Consider the following 15,063-nt stretch of genomic DNA (forward strand, 5'->3'; position numbering starts at 1 on the left):
CATGTTAAATTGTCTACAGCGCTCAGGGATGTGTAGAGTAGGTGGGTATAGGGGGATGGGTCTGGGTGGGAAGCTCTGAGGTATGGTGTGGACGTGTAGGGCTTTTGGGCCCATTTCCACACTGTAGGGATTCTAAGTAAGGTCCAGCCCTTCAAGCCTGCATGGACCTTAGCTTATGCCACACCCACTTTTCTTCCTAGTCCCTGGCAACCTTTGACTCCCTTGTCAATCAAGAAACTATCTACCTCTGCCTCAGAAGTACTCAGTCTCTTCGCTATCCCTGCTCTCTGGGGAACACAATCTCATGACTCTATGACTCCGTACTCCTATGCCCACAACCTGATTTCCTTCTGCAGTGACTCCCTCGTTTTCTCTCCCAATCTATTTCTGTCGCAGGTTTTGCTTATTTAAATATTTAACCAGCACTGTTTTTCAATTAGAATATGGAAAGCACTTCTGCTGTCTCTAGCTCTCTTTCCTCAGTTTAATGCATGTTGTAAAAAAGTCCACAGAAGACGAAATCAAACCATAACAAGGCTGTAATCAGAATGGTGTCAATTTTAATTCTCATAAAAAACACAAATGACAACTGAGTGAATAAATGTAATTACATTATTTATGACATGCAGACTGTTCCATTTTTGTTTGGATTCTTATTTTAAACATTACAAAGTTCACTAATTGAAGGAAAATTGTATGACATACAATTTGAGAAAGTATTGAGTGGCCAATTGGCAGAATTTCCTGAGTACTTGCGTGCCTCTTATGACCGAGGCACTATGATGATGTGCTATGGTTAACTTGCTAATTCTAAGTGTCCATACCCGCACGTAAGACTGAAGAGTTGGGCAGTGTAACGTGAGATGGGGGCATACTTTTACTTTTCTGCTAGGTGATAAAAATGCATCCCATTCAGATGACCAAAGGAACATCATCTGGGATAGTGTACATGCTTGTATTGAATTGTACAGTATTTTCCATTTGTTTACATTGCTGGTCAGAAGATCTTGAAGGTTCTTTTGCAGGCGTGTGATCCTACCTGATAGGTTTTCCTCCACAACTTCTGTTGAAGCGACAGTTTACATCCAAATGCAAGAGAAGAAAGAAAGCACCCTGCTGCAAGTTAACACATTTGGCATTGGGAGGGCCAAAGGAAGGAGATTTACCACATAATGATTCTTCAAAACCTTATGGGGGATTCAAGGTGCAGGTTCTTTTACACATATACTAGAGGGCAATTGAATGTAGTTTCCCATGTAGCAGATTCACAGTCACAGAGTTATACATCATGGAAATCGATCCTTCAGTTCAACCATTCCATGCCCATAATCTCAAACTCAACCAATCCCAATTGTCTGTGCTTGGCCCATATCCCTTCAAACATTTCTTCCTCATGGACTTATCATCTTTGAAATGTCGTACTGTACCGGCATCCATCACTTACTTCCTCTGGAAGATTATTCCACACGAACCACTTACTGTGTAAAAGGAAATTGCCCTTGACGTCCTTTTTACATCTATATTCTCTCACATTAAAAATGTGCCCTCTGGTCTTGAAATCCCCCACCCTGATGGAAAAGACACCTGCCATTCAGCTTATCTATGCCCGTTGTGATTTTATAAACCTGTATAAGGTCCCCTCAACTTCTCACGCACCAGTGAAAATAGTCCCAGCCAATCCAGCCTCTCCTCATAAGTCAAACCCTCCATTCCCGGCAATATCCTGTTAAATCTTTTTGGAACCATCTCAACTTAATAGTAGCCTTCCTATAACAGAGCAACCAGATTTGAACAACGTACTCCAGGAGAGGCCTCTCCAACATTCTGTACAACCTCAACTTGATGTCTGATACTCCAAACTCAAAGGCTTCAGCAATGAAGGCAAGTGTGCGCATTGCCTTCTTAACTAACCTGTCTGTATGTGACACAAACTTCAAAGAATTATGCATTGAATCCCTAGGTCCCTCTGTTCTATAACACTACCCAAGGCCTTTCTTTTAATTGTATAAGTCTTGCCCTTGTTTATGTTACCAAAATGCAATACCTCACATTTACCCAAATTAAACTCTATCTGCCAGTCCTCAGCTCACTGATCCAGTTGAACAAGATTCCTTTATACACTTAGATAACGTTCTTCACCATCCACGATACCACCAATTTTAGTGTCATCAAAAACTTACTAACCATGCCTTGTGTAGTCTCAGCTAACTCATTTATATAAATGACAAACAAAAGTGGACCTAGCACTGATCCCTGTGGAACACCATTGGTCACAGGCCTCCAGTCTGAGAAACAACCCTCCACTCTCTGTCTCCTGCTGTTAAGCCAATTTTGTATCCAGTTGGCAAGCACAATCACTTCTTGCTGTTTAGATGATTCCCTACAGTGTGGAAACAGGCCCTTTGGCCCAACAAGTCCACACCGCCCTTTGAAGCATCCCATCCAGGCCCATCCCCCCATAACCCTGAACACGATGGGCAATTTAGCATGTCCAATCCACCTAGCCTGTACATCTTTGGACTGTGGGAGGAAACTGGAGCACCCGGAGGAAACCCACGGGGACACAGGGAGAATGTGCAAACTCCACACAGACAGTCGCCTGAGGTGGGAATCGAACCCGGGTCCTTGGCGCTGTGAGGCCGCAGTGCTAACTACTGCGCCACCGTGCTGCCCCATAAAAAGTTTAAAAAGTATAGTATAGAAATAAGGCATTTTCTCACACAGGAGGGTGGTCATTCCAAGTCATGAACCAAATTTGTCAACAGAGCATCAACTGGATCAGAGTGTGGCTCTGGGCAGAGCTGAGAAGAAAAAGCAGGCGAAGTAGGTCAGTTATTTGGGATTTTGTCACATTGCCATATTTAACATTTATGCACTTTTCATATGTACTTTTATGGAAATATTTAGGGGTTTTGTTAATTGAAAACTCAAGGTGTTTTTGACAGTGAGAGGAATAAATGTGAAGTGTTGGAGCTTCACTGTGGCTCCTGATACATTGAAATGTGGTGTTTATTTTGACTTATTTTTAGTTCAGCAGTGTTAATGTATTCAGATAAATATTTGTGTCAGGCTTTGAGATGTTTTGTGTTGCACTGAATTAGTATTAGAGGAGAACATGCTATAGTGTTGTTAAAGCTCCCAACTGCATTTAATTGTATGTTTCTCCCCCCATCTCACAGGTCACAGCCTTTCCTCCCAATGGTTATGGCCTCTTCAACATGGTTGGCAACGCCTGGGAATGGACGTCTGATTGGTGGGATATACACCACACCACTGACGAGCTAGAGAATCCTGTAAGTATCTCAGTCACACAGCTGTGGCTGTGAATGGGATTGTCCATGTCTTACGAGTATCACAAAGCTGGTTTTCTGAGCCTGCGCTGCTGGTAAGTGGCGACCTGTCACAGATTTGATGCCCCGTCTCCTATGGTTTTCTGGAACGTAAACTGGGCAGTGGACCCACAACTTTCTGATCTGTGTGATGAATGGGAAGCATTCCCTGCCAGTACTGTAGACACTGGAGAAATTGGGATCTGAATATGACCAGAAATAGCATTTAAGGGGATGTTCAAGCTGTGACAGGACTTGATGGGATGTGATTTGTAAATATGTATCTGATGCTGCTCACATTGAAGATTGACCTGTGAGCCATTAACTTTCCTTTGAACTTTCCCTTATTTAAAAAGGAAATGTCTTTTCATTGGTTTACTGAAACTGTATAAAAACGTTGTTTGCCGTTTTGTTTTTGGATGAGGCTATGGTTTAGTGGCTGAATGATGTAACTCACCTGCCTATAGTGAATGGCTTCAAATTAAAATGGAGGCATTTACTTAACCTGACTGGGTTTGCTGCATTACCTTCCGATTCGGGTTAGTCAAGATCCCAGGGCACCAAGACCAGTCATAGTGCTTCTCTCATTAAAATTGAAATGGCCTGACTCTATATGGTTGGTGGGAAGCAAAAAACATAGAATCCCTACAAGTGTGAAATTAGGCCATTCAGCCCATCAAGTCCACACCAACACTTTGAAGAGCATCCCACCCTTTCCCCTATCCCTGCAATTCCCATGGCTAATCCACCTAGCCTGCATATCTTTGCACTATGGGAGGAAACCCACACAGGCACAAGGGAATGCACAAACTCTGCAGTTGCCTGAGGGTGGAATTGAACCCAGGTCTCTGGCGCTGTGAGGCAGCAGAGCTAACCATTGAGCCACCGTACCACCCTTGTAGTTTGCTTAGCTTGGCTGTTCCTTCATGTCTTCTCTGATATAACACTTACTTGATTAATCCTCATGTGTTCAGCTGGCATGAGGTTTGGGGCTCTGAGTTTTGTCCTGCGCGGCTGAAAAGCTGACTCTTCAGAGATCTACTCTCTCCAAACTGAGTCTGTTGCATCTTGGACTCTGACTTAGCTAAGAGTCAGTGCAGGTCTCCAAGTTTCAACAAGTTTTCAGTAAAGCACTGTTGTAGACAATGCTGATCCATGAACTGCAGCTGACTATTACAGGTTATTCCAGTCTCTTCTCAGAGTCTCAGTAGCATGTGACCTGATGCCAGTGTTGCATCATCTTGCAAAACATCAAGTCATTAACACATGCATTCTCTTTATACTACAGATTCCATACCACACTTATCATTCAGACATGAAGGCAGATTTTGTTTTGCGATGCGTCAAAACATTGAAGTACATGCTTAGCAGATTTGGTCTTCTTAGAAATGAAAAACACAGCAATACTTTTATTGCACTGTGAATTTATTTGAGACTGTCTTCTCTAATGCATTCTTATATCCAGGAAAACCAAACAGGAACAATTCTGTGACAGCGTGGGTAGTATAAAAGCACAGTTTAAAGCACTTCTGGAACACAAAATTGGAGAAGGTGTTTGGAATAAGTGGCATTAGTTTAGTAAGTAACTACTTTGATGCAGTGGCAGCTTTATTTATAAGTGAATGAGGCAGTGTTACCTAATTGAAAGCTTTATGCAGAAACATTTCAGGCTGTGGCAGTACAGTTTGAATAATCTCTCCATAAAACCTCAAACAATTCCTTTGCAAATCTATCCAACGTGTTGTATTTGCACATCAAAGTGTTATGTAACCGTATGCACAGTTGCTGTCTGCTGGGACCAGGTGGCGGTTGGTTCATGTATTTTATGTACCTCAGCATTGCAAAAGACCAAGGGGGTGGGCGATGTAAGGAATACAATGCAATGCACAGTGGAAGACTTTTGTCCACTGCCTTCCTGTTTTTTTGCAATTGACAAAGCACAACTCCTGACACGCAGGTAAGACAGTTGTAGAATCAAAGAATCACTACAATGTGGAAGTAGGCCATTGAGTCCACACTGAAACTCTGAAGAGCACCCCCCCCCCCCCCCGCCCTTGTATCCTACATTTCCCTAGCTAATCCATGCATCCCTGGACACTAGAGCAATTTAGCATGGCCAATCTACCATAACCATAGCATAGAATCCCTACAAGTGTGAAATTAGGCCTGCACATTTTTTGGACTATGGGATGAAACCAGAACACCCGGAGGAAACCCAAGCAGACAACGTGCAAACTCCACACAGACAGTCACCCGAGAGTGGAATCAAACCCGGGTTCCTGGCGCTGTGAGGCAGCAGTGTTAACCACTGAGCCACCGTGCTGTCCTAACCCAGGGTGGGATTATCCAGGGTCAATGCAGAAAGTGGAAGGGAGAGCCAGAGTAAGAAATGAAGTTAACCCTTTGTGTTCTAGTCAGGGCATATTTTAACTCCAGTCTCTTCAGTGAACAGTCTGTATAATTACAGTTTGGAAAGAAAGAAAAATAACAAATATTATGCAGCATTTAATCACACCCTTAGGATTTGATTATCCATTTTTAAGTCTGATGCAAGTTATGGTGTGTCATTGGGTTAGTGGCCAGCTGGGCCAGACATGGTAACCAAAGTCTCTCTAGATTGCAAATATTGAAGTCCTGCCACAGAGTACATTCTGTGCTGTCAGCTCCCCCGTGGTTCTTTAAAGTGATGTTGATTCTGGAGGATAACTGAAACATCAGCTCAGGCAGAAGAGCGCAGGAGGTGGCAATCATCTGGAGCTTTCCATGGTCACAGTTGACCTGATGCTCCAAGACTTCATGGGGTCCAGAGTCGATGAAGATTCTCGTGGAAATCCATTCCTGACTGTATACAACCGTAACACCACCTCTGGTGAGTTTAATCTGCTGTTATGGATGACTAGAGACACCATAGAGGTCATAGTCATAGAGTTGTACAGCACAGAAACAGACCCTTCAGTCCAACTCGTCCATGCTGACCAGATATCCTAAATAAATCTCGTCCCATTTGCCAGCATGTGGCCCATTTCCGTCTAAATCCTTCCTATTCGTATACCCATCCAGATGCCTTTTAAATGTTGGATTTGTACCACCCTCCACCACTTTCTCTGGCAGCTTGTTCCATACACGCACCGCCCTCTGCTTGAAAAAGTTACCCCTCAGGTCCCTTTTGTATCTTTCCCCTCTAACCTTAAACCGATGCCCTAGAGTTTTGGATTCCCCTATCCTGGGAAAAAGACCTTCACTATTCACCCTGTCCGTGCCCTTTATGATTTTATAAACCTCCCCAAGGTCACCCCAATGCTCCAGGGAAAATAGCTCCAGCCTATTCAGCCTCTGCCTAAGGCTCAAACTCTCCAACCCCAGCAACATTGTTGTAAATCCATCCTGCACCCTTTCAAGTTTAACAGCATCTTTCCCTTAGAAGGGAAACCAGAATTGAACACAGTATTCTACAAGCGGTCTAACCAGTGTCCTGTACAGCTGCAACGTGACACCCCAACTCCTATACTCAATGCACTGGGACTGGGACGTTGTCTGTAAAGCATGATTATGTGACTACGTCAGGATGCTGCTGAATGGTGACTCCGAAATTAGGAGGTACTGTGGAAAAGTTGTTGGGTTTTTTTATAGGGTAGTGACGATGAGGAGCAATATTTTGTCATGGAGGGTTGTCACCTTTGAAACTCTGCCTCACAAGGCGCTGGAGTTGAGGTCATTGAATATTTTTAAGGTGGACGTAGGTAGATTCTTTTCAGTGAAGGAAATGAAAGGGTTTTGGGAGTCGAGGGAATGTGGAATTTGAAACACACACAGATGATCCATTATCTTATTGCATGGTGGAGCAAGCACACGGGGCCGAATGGCCTACTTCTGCTGATTCAAATGATCATAAATTCCATCATCTGATGGATTTAGTACCTGGCACTTTCATTGACCGTCTTAAAATAAGAACCAAAAACACTGACTTTAGATGGCCACAGCAATCACTTGACTACACAGTTAGGCCATGTTTCATGAAATTGACAGGGTTTAAACAAGAGGCAGCCTGAACTGAAATTAGCATTTTCCCCAAAGGGCAGTGAAACCAGCCAGCAAGTCCCTGGAAGGCCCAAAACAAAAGCTCTTCATTTCTTCATGAATTTTCACGTGAAAATTTTCACTTGCTGGTAATGTCACAAATTAGGAAATCTAAAAATACAACTTCAGCAAGTGTGTATATCTAGGAGTTGCTTGAAGCTCAAGGAAAGGAGATACATTTTTGACTGCAGAACTGAAATAAATTGGAGAACTCACTGTGTCTCTCCAGGAGGAAAAGTCTTGTGATAATACCGATTTGGAGAAAACATCGAGATATTAAATTATAATGTCTATTTGCTACTGCTGTCGGTCCGAAACAGTGCAACCCAATCTAAGAATTCAAAACGATACATTCTGTAATGGACATGGTCACCTCTTCACTTTGTGTGTTTGTGTTTGTGTGTGCCAATCTGTGGATGAATTTGCATTTAAACTTGATGTTACGCCGTTACTATTTTTCTGGGGATTAACAGATAATGAAATTATTTCTCCATTCACTTGAGAAAACCTTATCACAGGTCTAGGCCTGAAACCTCAGCCTTCCTGTTCCTCTGATGCTGCTTGGCCTGCTGTGTTCATCCAGCTCTACACCTTGTTATCACAGGTTCCTATTGTTTGTGGCGAATATAGGTACCTGTATTTCAGGTTGGAAGGGTATGATCACAGACTATAAACACTGAAACCTTTACTGCGACCAACTAGAGATGGAGGAATGCTCACCCCTCTCACGTGGTTTGTAACATTATGTCAATATCCCTCACAATTTTGAGCAACTCTGTCAAATCTTGTCTCAGCCTACTCTATCATCATAACTAAAATTTCTCATTCCTGCAATGGCAGTTCTTCTGAGTCTTTTTTGTCATTCTTCCACAGTGCTGTCCTATCCTTCCTAAAATATGGTGCCCTGATTTGGACACATTAGACTAAACCAATGGTTTATAAAGCTTCACCACAACTTCCTTGTTTTTGTACTGTAAACTTCTAAATATAAACCGCACAAACCCATGTGTCTCAACCTGCCCTGTAACCTACTAATGTTGTTATTTTTATGAACACTGGGTCATTATTTCTGAGCAAAGCCCATCTCTGAATATTCGTGAGCCAGAAAAAAAAGTCACTCTTCTCAGAGCATTGAGGAGTAAGATAATAAAATGTGAGGCTGGATGAACACAGCAGGCCAAGCAGCATCTCAGGAGCACAAAAGCTGACGTTTCGGGCCTAGACCCTTCATCAGAGAGGGGGATGGGGGGAGGGAACTGGAATAAATAGGGAGAGAGGGGGAGGCGGACCGAAGATGGAGAGTAAAGAAGATAGGTGGAGAGAGTGTAGGTGGGGAGGTAGGGAGGGGATAGGTCAGTCCAGGGAAGACGGACATTTTATTATATTGGAATCTCCAGCATCTGCAGTTCCCATTACCTCAGCATTGAGGAGTAAGCCTGCTTTAAAGAAGGACTATATTTTGATTTTCGAAGAAACAGCCTGGAGCTGTGTACTTCAACTCCCTTTGTCCACTGCCTGTAAAATAGTGTTGAAATGATACTTCAACTTTGCTGGGTTTCTTTTTTATGAATTATAAATTGATTATCATGAACTATACCCATGGTGGCAAGTGGTGCTGTTGCAGTTTTAGTTTCGATAGTGTCGTGTTTCTCGCACTCAGCATCAAACAACATCCTTGCATAAGCTAGCAGGAGAGCTGTTTTCCATGCCCAATATGAGGTGAAACGGTGAGTCTAGAGATTGAACACTGTGTTAGATTACAGGATGTTTCTCTGACGTACTCAGCAGCTCCTCCCTCTTCACCGTCCCACAGAGGGTTTGGGAAGTCATGCCTATTGCAGATAATTTATAGAATTATTAAAAATAACATGAACAAAGAGCAATGCAACAAGTTACAGAGGTGAACACCACCTTGGTGATAAATTACATGTATTTCAGTCGGGAGAGTTTGATATGGTTAGTGCTGATCTGTTTAAACATAATACCTGGGATAAGTGGGATTTCATTGCAAACTCCCTTCTTCAATAGCATCAGAAATGTCTCAGAGATCAAGACTATTTAAGAAAGGCATTCATCCAAGAACAAAGGTATTTTTTTTACAAATACTGAATGCTCAGTCAAATAAAATGCTGGAAATTTAAAGTTAAAATTTGTGATTTAATAAGATTTAAAGTAGCCTTTGCTTAATCGACAAATTCAGATACAAGGCAGCAATTGAATAGTTTCAGTGTTACCTGCCATTAGAGAGAAAGAACTACAGTTGTCAAAAACATGAGAACAAGAAACAGAAAGAGCTGGAATAATGATCTGCAAGAAATTACTGGTATCTTGAAAATCCATCAAATTATCTAAATTTGATCAGCCTCAGGATAGTCTTCAATCATGTGGCAAGCATTCCGACTTGTTTGCAATTAACAATGGAAATGGCCTCTGCATTCCAGATCACGAAATGTGGCCTCGGGAGCCGGGAGACAGCATATCTCTGAAACCAAAATTGAAGTGACTAATGACATCACGCTGAAATAAGTTATGATTATGTAACCTTTCTTGTGATCCAGATTGTTTAGGAACAAGACATCCTTGGGATTGGGGAAAATTATCTGGACTTTGACTTGGGAAGGAAATGAAACAAAAATGCAGCACGGACGAGGAATGACAGAAGCTACTGGTTTGTAGCAGCTTGTTAATGCTCCACAGGGAACGTAGTCCACCACAGAATGTTGTCAATTCAGAATGCTTTTCCTTCCCCCCGCCCCCCCATGTTCTTCACAGTGACATGTATTTATGCATTCAAATACTCATTAATCATTTTGGCTGAGTTTCTACAGGTAAAAGTCAGAACCTTGTTTGCATGTAAGCTTGCCAATTTGACTCCTTTATTTAATGAAGGTTTTACAATTACATAATTCAGAATTATTGATTCTTGTTCAAATATGGCAGAATGTTACACAGAAACGGGGGGGAGAAAAAGGTCAAGATCAAAACTATTTGCTTTCGGCCATCCTAATGGTCACATGATATAATGACGATGAGATTCTTGGTCAGTCAGAATAACCAATCAGTGATAATGGGAACTGCAGATGCTGGAGAATCCAAGATAACAAAGTGTGGGGCTGGAAGAACACAGGAGGCCGGGCAGCATCTTAGGAGCACAAAAGCTGACATTTCGGGCCTAGACCCTTCAGTTTTCAACAAACCCAGGCATAACTCTTAAGAAAACCAAATGATTGGAATGTACAAGAAATAAAAATCACGTTTGTTTTGTATAAGACACTATTTCAGTTGCCATTGGGCTTTCAACAACTCACCTAAGTGGCTGTACCTAAATTTGCCTTTCTTCCTGATAGTTCTGCTTTGTGTTTTCAAATTTGAGCATTTTCCATACTTTACTTTTGATTTAAATTGGAATACAATTCTGGGTAATACCTGTGATATTACAAGGGCTGTCTGACATCTGAAGAAAGTGTTGAGTAGATGCCCTGCAATTTCTTGCATTGCAGACTTTAATCTTTTAATATTTCAAGTTCTTCTTTGAGAGCTGCTTGCACATTTTGGAACAAATATTTGATATCTTTGTTCCTGGTTGAACTTTAAAGGAGATAAGCACTGAATCTTAGACAGTCTTGGTCAGCGAGATTCAGTGGATGTAGTGAAACCCCACATCCACATTATTAGGATATCAATGCAAGTCAAGCACTACTATTTGAATTGTTAAATGTTCATTAAGAAACTGTACAACACTACAAGCTATTTATTTTCCATTACTTCTGTTTTATTGAACCATTTCTGCCATTTATAGTTTAAGCTGTTGTCACACAGTGAATGCAGCTCCCCTACTAATCACTTTTCCCCTTTCCAAAGCCCACATGTGCAGATTGTCAATGTCATTGGGAGAACAGATCTCAGGGAACAGCCTCTCCAAGTCTGTATCATTCATGTTGTTAAACTTGAAAAGGTTCAGAAAAGATTTACTAGCATATTGCTGGGGTTGGAGGGTTTGAGCTTTTAGGGACACACTGAATGGACTGGGGCTATTTTCCCTGGAGCATCAGAGGCTGAGCGGTGACCTTCGGGAGATTTATAAAATCATGAGGGGCATGAATAGAGTGAATAGCCAAGGTATTTTCACTAGGGTAGGGGAGTCCAAAACTAGAGGACAAAGATTTAAAGTGAGAGGGGAAAGATTTAAAAGGCACCTAAGGTTCAACTTTTTCACACAGAGGGTGGTGCGTGTATGGAATGAGCTGCCGGAGGAAGTGGGGGAGGCTGGTACAATTACATTTAAAAGGCAACTGGATGGGAATATGAATAGGAAGGGTTTAGAGAGATATAGGCCTAATACTGATAAATGGGACTATATTAATACTGGATATCTGGTCAGCACAGACGAGTTGGATCAAAGGGTCTATTTGAGTTCTGTACAACTCTGTGACTCTAAGTGGTCATACTTTGCTGGTATCGGGAGGCTTTCTGACCACTCAAAGCATTACATTCTGTCAAGCCCACTCAACAGTGAATACGTCTGCCTTGCAGCAGTCAACATTGACGAGTTTTCCCCTTTGAGAGACATGGTGCTGAAGGTGAAGATGTTCAGTCCCTACCCTGCTTGCTGGCTTTGATCACCTGTGAACAGTTGGGGTGAGACCTGGAGCCTTTTAGTGTGTTATCAGTTATTTGGTTGAATGGTGGAGAGGCGACATTTCAAAGATTATGACGACATTGCAGCTTTTTTCGAGAAAATACAAGACTGATGGGTTTAACTCCAGCTGGAGTATTTGACCTAGTTTCAAGATTACCTTTTTGGAGCATTGACAGATAAATCCAGCTCTGAATACCTCAGCGGCTGATGAGCTGTTTGCAAAACCTGACAGCATCCAGGATTAGGTTGCTCTAAATTTGGCAGTTGGCCTAAAATTTTAGATACATTTCTGTCACCATCAAAGGATCTCAACCTTATTTTATACAGGGCGACTAAATAGAATTTAAAGTCATGGAATTATGACCTACTGTTGTGGAAAAATTCAAAGCTGATGGAAAAATCCACATGTGTATAGAAGGCTGAGTCTACCTTTTGAAATACAGGCTTTCTAATCAGAATTTGCATTTCTCTGCCTTACTGTAACCAGAATTCACCTTTATAACTCTAGCCTAAAAAGTAAATGCATAGCACTGAATTTGTTTACAATGTTTGTTTAAATTGTTAGCAATGGTATTCTACATATGTACTAAGACTTGAAAAGAACAGGATAAATCCCAGTGAATAAGATTTCCTGTTCAGTTGCAGGAGACTGGTGAATCAGATCCAAGTCTGTTCGTAAAAATCAAAATCAGTGCACAATGTTAATTTGGTAGAGGTTGGTACGGACACACAACAACACACCTCTATGGTCATCACATTTTGAGGTCAGACTTGAACCTACAACCTGTCAACCCAGAGGTAGGGAACACTTCCATTGCACCACCAGGCTACAGAGTTTGTTGACAACTCAGTCACTCAGCTCATTTGATCTTGTGGTGTTCCAGGTGATTCCCTATATATATGTACTCAGTCAATTAATAGCCACTATCTGTTTCCTCTTGAGCTTGAATAGCAACATAGGCAAGTTACCTAATGTGATTAGTCAGATATCAACAGATTCCCCTCTTCTTTAAATTCAAACTTTTGTTATTCATATTCTTAGAACATGTTATTCTATGTTTTTATCATAACACAAGTCATTCCTTTTCAAGGACATCTAATAATTTCTTGGGTCAAATATTTCTCTTAACAGAACTGTCTGACCATTGATGAATTGCATCAACAAATTTCATTTGAAAAATCTCTTTCCTATATTTGTTGACACTGGCAAGGTCAATTCTCAACCTTACATGTACGACACCTTCAACCAAATGACCCTTGTCCCAAAGAGAATGATTATCCACCTAACAAACTATGGACAAATGTTTTCTCAGATTTCCCCTTGCATAAGAATTCCTTCAGCCTATTAAAACAGTATATTCCTATATCTATTGTTTCCACTAATGCCAAAGACTCAGCAGCTAAACTGCTTTTTTATTTGTTTTCCAGGCCAAAAGTCAAATTTTATTCTTTCAGAGATAGTAGGAACTGCAGATGCTGGAGAATCTGAGATAACAAGGTGTAGAGCTGGATGAACACAGCAGGCCAAGCAGCATCATAGGAGCAGGAAAGTTGATGTTTCGGGCCTAGACTCTTCTTAGTATTTCCCACTAAGACTTGACAAATACTTCTGTACCTGAATAGCCATCCAGAGGATTGGTCTATGAAGCATCTCTAAAAATGATCATGTATTCTGAATCACAAGGCTGTAAACCCAAGTGTATAATTCCTAAATTTAGTTTTTTTAATGTTTAATTTGCTCTCCAAACATCCTCAATCATAGCACCTTTTAACATACATAGTTCCAAAAAGTCATAATTAATATAGGGTTTAATTTAAGTGCACAACAGTTCAACTGACCAATCAAACCTATCTGAGATAATGGGAACTGCAGACCCCGCCCCCGCCACAACCGCCCCAAGAGGATCCCCCTCGTTCTCACACACCACCCTACCAACCTCCGGATACAACGCATTATCCTCCGACACTTCCGCCATTTACAATCCGACCCCACCACCCAAGACATTTTTCCATCCCCTCCCCTGTCTGCTTTCCGGAGAGACCACTCTCTCCGTGACTCCCTTGTTCGCTCCACACTGCCCTCCAACCCCACCACACCCGGCACCTTCCCCTGCAACCGCAGGAAATGCTACACTTGTCCCCACACCTCCTCCCTCACCCCCATCCCAGGCCCCAAGATGACATTCCACATCAAGCAGAGGTTCACCTGCACATCTGCCAATGTGGTATACTGCATCCACTGTACCCGGTGCGGCTTCCTCTACATTGGGGAAACCAAGCGGAGGCTTGGGGACCGCTTTGCAGAACACCTCCGCTCAGTTCGCAACAAACAACTGCACCTCCCAGTCGCAAACCATTTCCACTCCCCCTCCCATTCTCTTGATGACATGTCCATCATGGGCCTCCTGCACTCCCACAATGATGCCACCCGAAGGTTGCAGGAACAGCAACTCATATTCCGCCTGGGAACTCTGCAGCCATATGGTATCAATGTGGACTTCACCAGTTTCAAAATCTCCCCTTCCCCTACTGCATCCCTAAACCAGCCCAGTTTATCCCCTCCCCCCACTGCACCACACAACCAGCCCAGTTCTTCCCCCCCACCCACTGCATCCCAAAACCAGTCCAACCTGTCTCTGCCTCCCTAACCGGTTCTTCCTCTCACCCATCCCTTCCTCCCACCCCAGGCCGCACCCCCAGCTACCTACGAACCTCATCCCACCTCCTTGACCTGTCCGTCTCCCCTGGACTGACCTATCCCCTCCCTACCTCCCCACCTACACTCTCTCCACCTATCTTCTTTACTCTCCATCTTCGGTCCGCCCCCCCCTCTCTCCCTATTTATTCCAGTTCCCTCCCCCCATCCCCCTCTCTGATGAAGGGTCTAGGCCCGAAACGTCAGCTTTTGTGCTCCTGAGATGCTGCTTGGCCTGCTGTGTTCATCCAGCCTCACATTTTATAATCAAACCTATCTGGTTTGTTTCCACGAGATGCAGGATCTTCTTTCTGTAAGGATCT

The 15,063-nt window shown here is 42.6% G+C and overlaps 1 protein-coding gene across 2 annotated transcripts in view; it reads left to right on the plus strand.

Annotated features, from left to right (window-relative positions):
- Window positions 1-15,063, plus strand: part of sumf1 (sulfatase modifying factor 1) — a 175,387-nt gene that overhangs the window by 81,216 nt on the left and 79,108 nt on the right. For both annotated transcript variants that reach the window (XM_059649972.1, XM_059649973.1), the window contains exon 7: window positions 3,180-3,293. In XM_059649972.1, coding sequence (XP_059505955.1) covers window positions 3,180-3,293 — 114 coding nt within the window. The remainder of the gene's footprint in view (window positions 1-3,179; window positions 3,294-15,063) is intronic.

Source organism: Stegostoma tigrinum, chromosome 11 (assembly GCF_030684315.1).
Source record: "Stegostoma tigrinum isolate sSteTig4 chromosome 11, sSteTig4.hap1, whole genome shotgun sequence".
NCBI classification, from domain to species: Eukaryota; Metazoa; Chordata; class Chondrichthyes; order Orectolobiformes; family Stegostomatidae; genus Stegostoma; species Stegostoma tigrinum.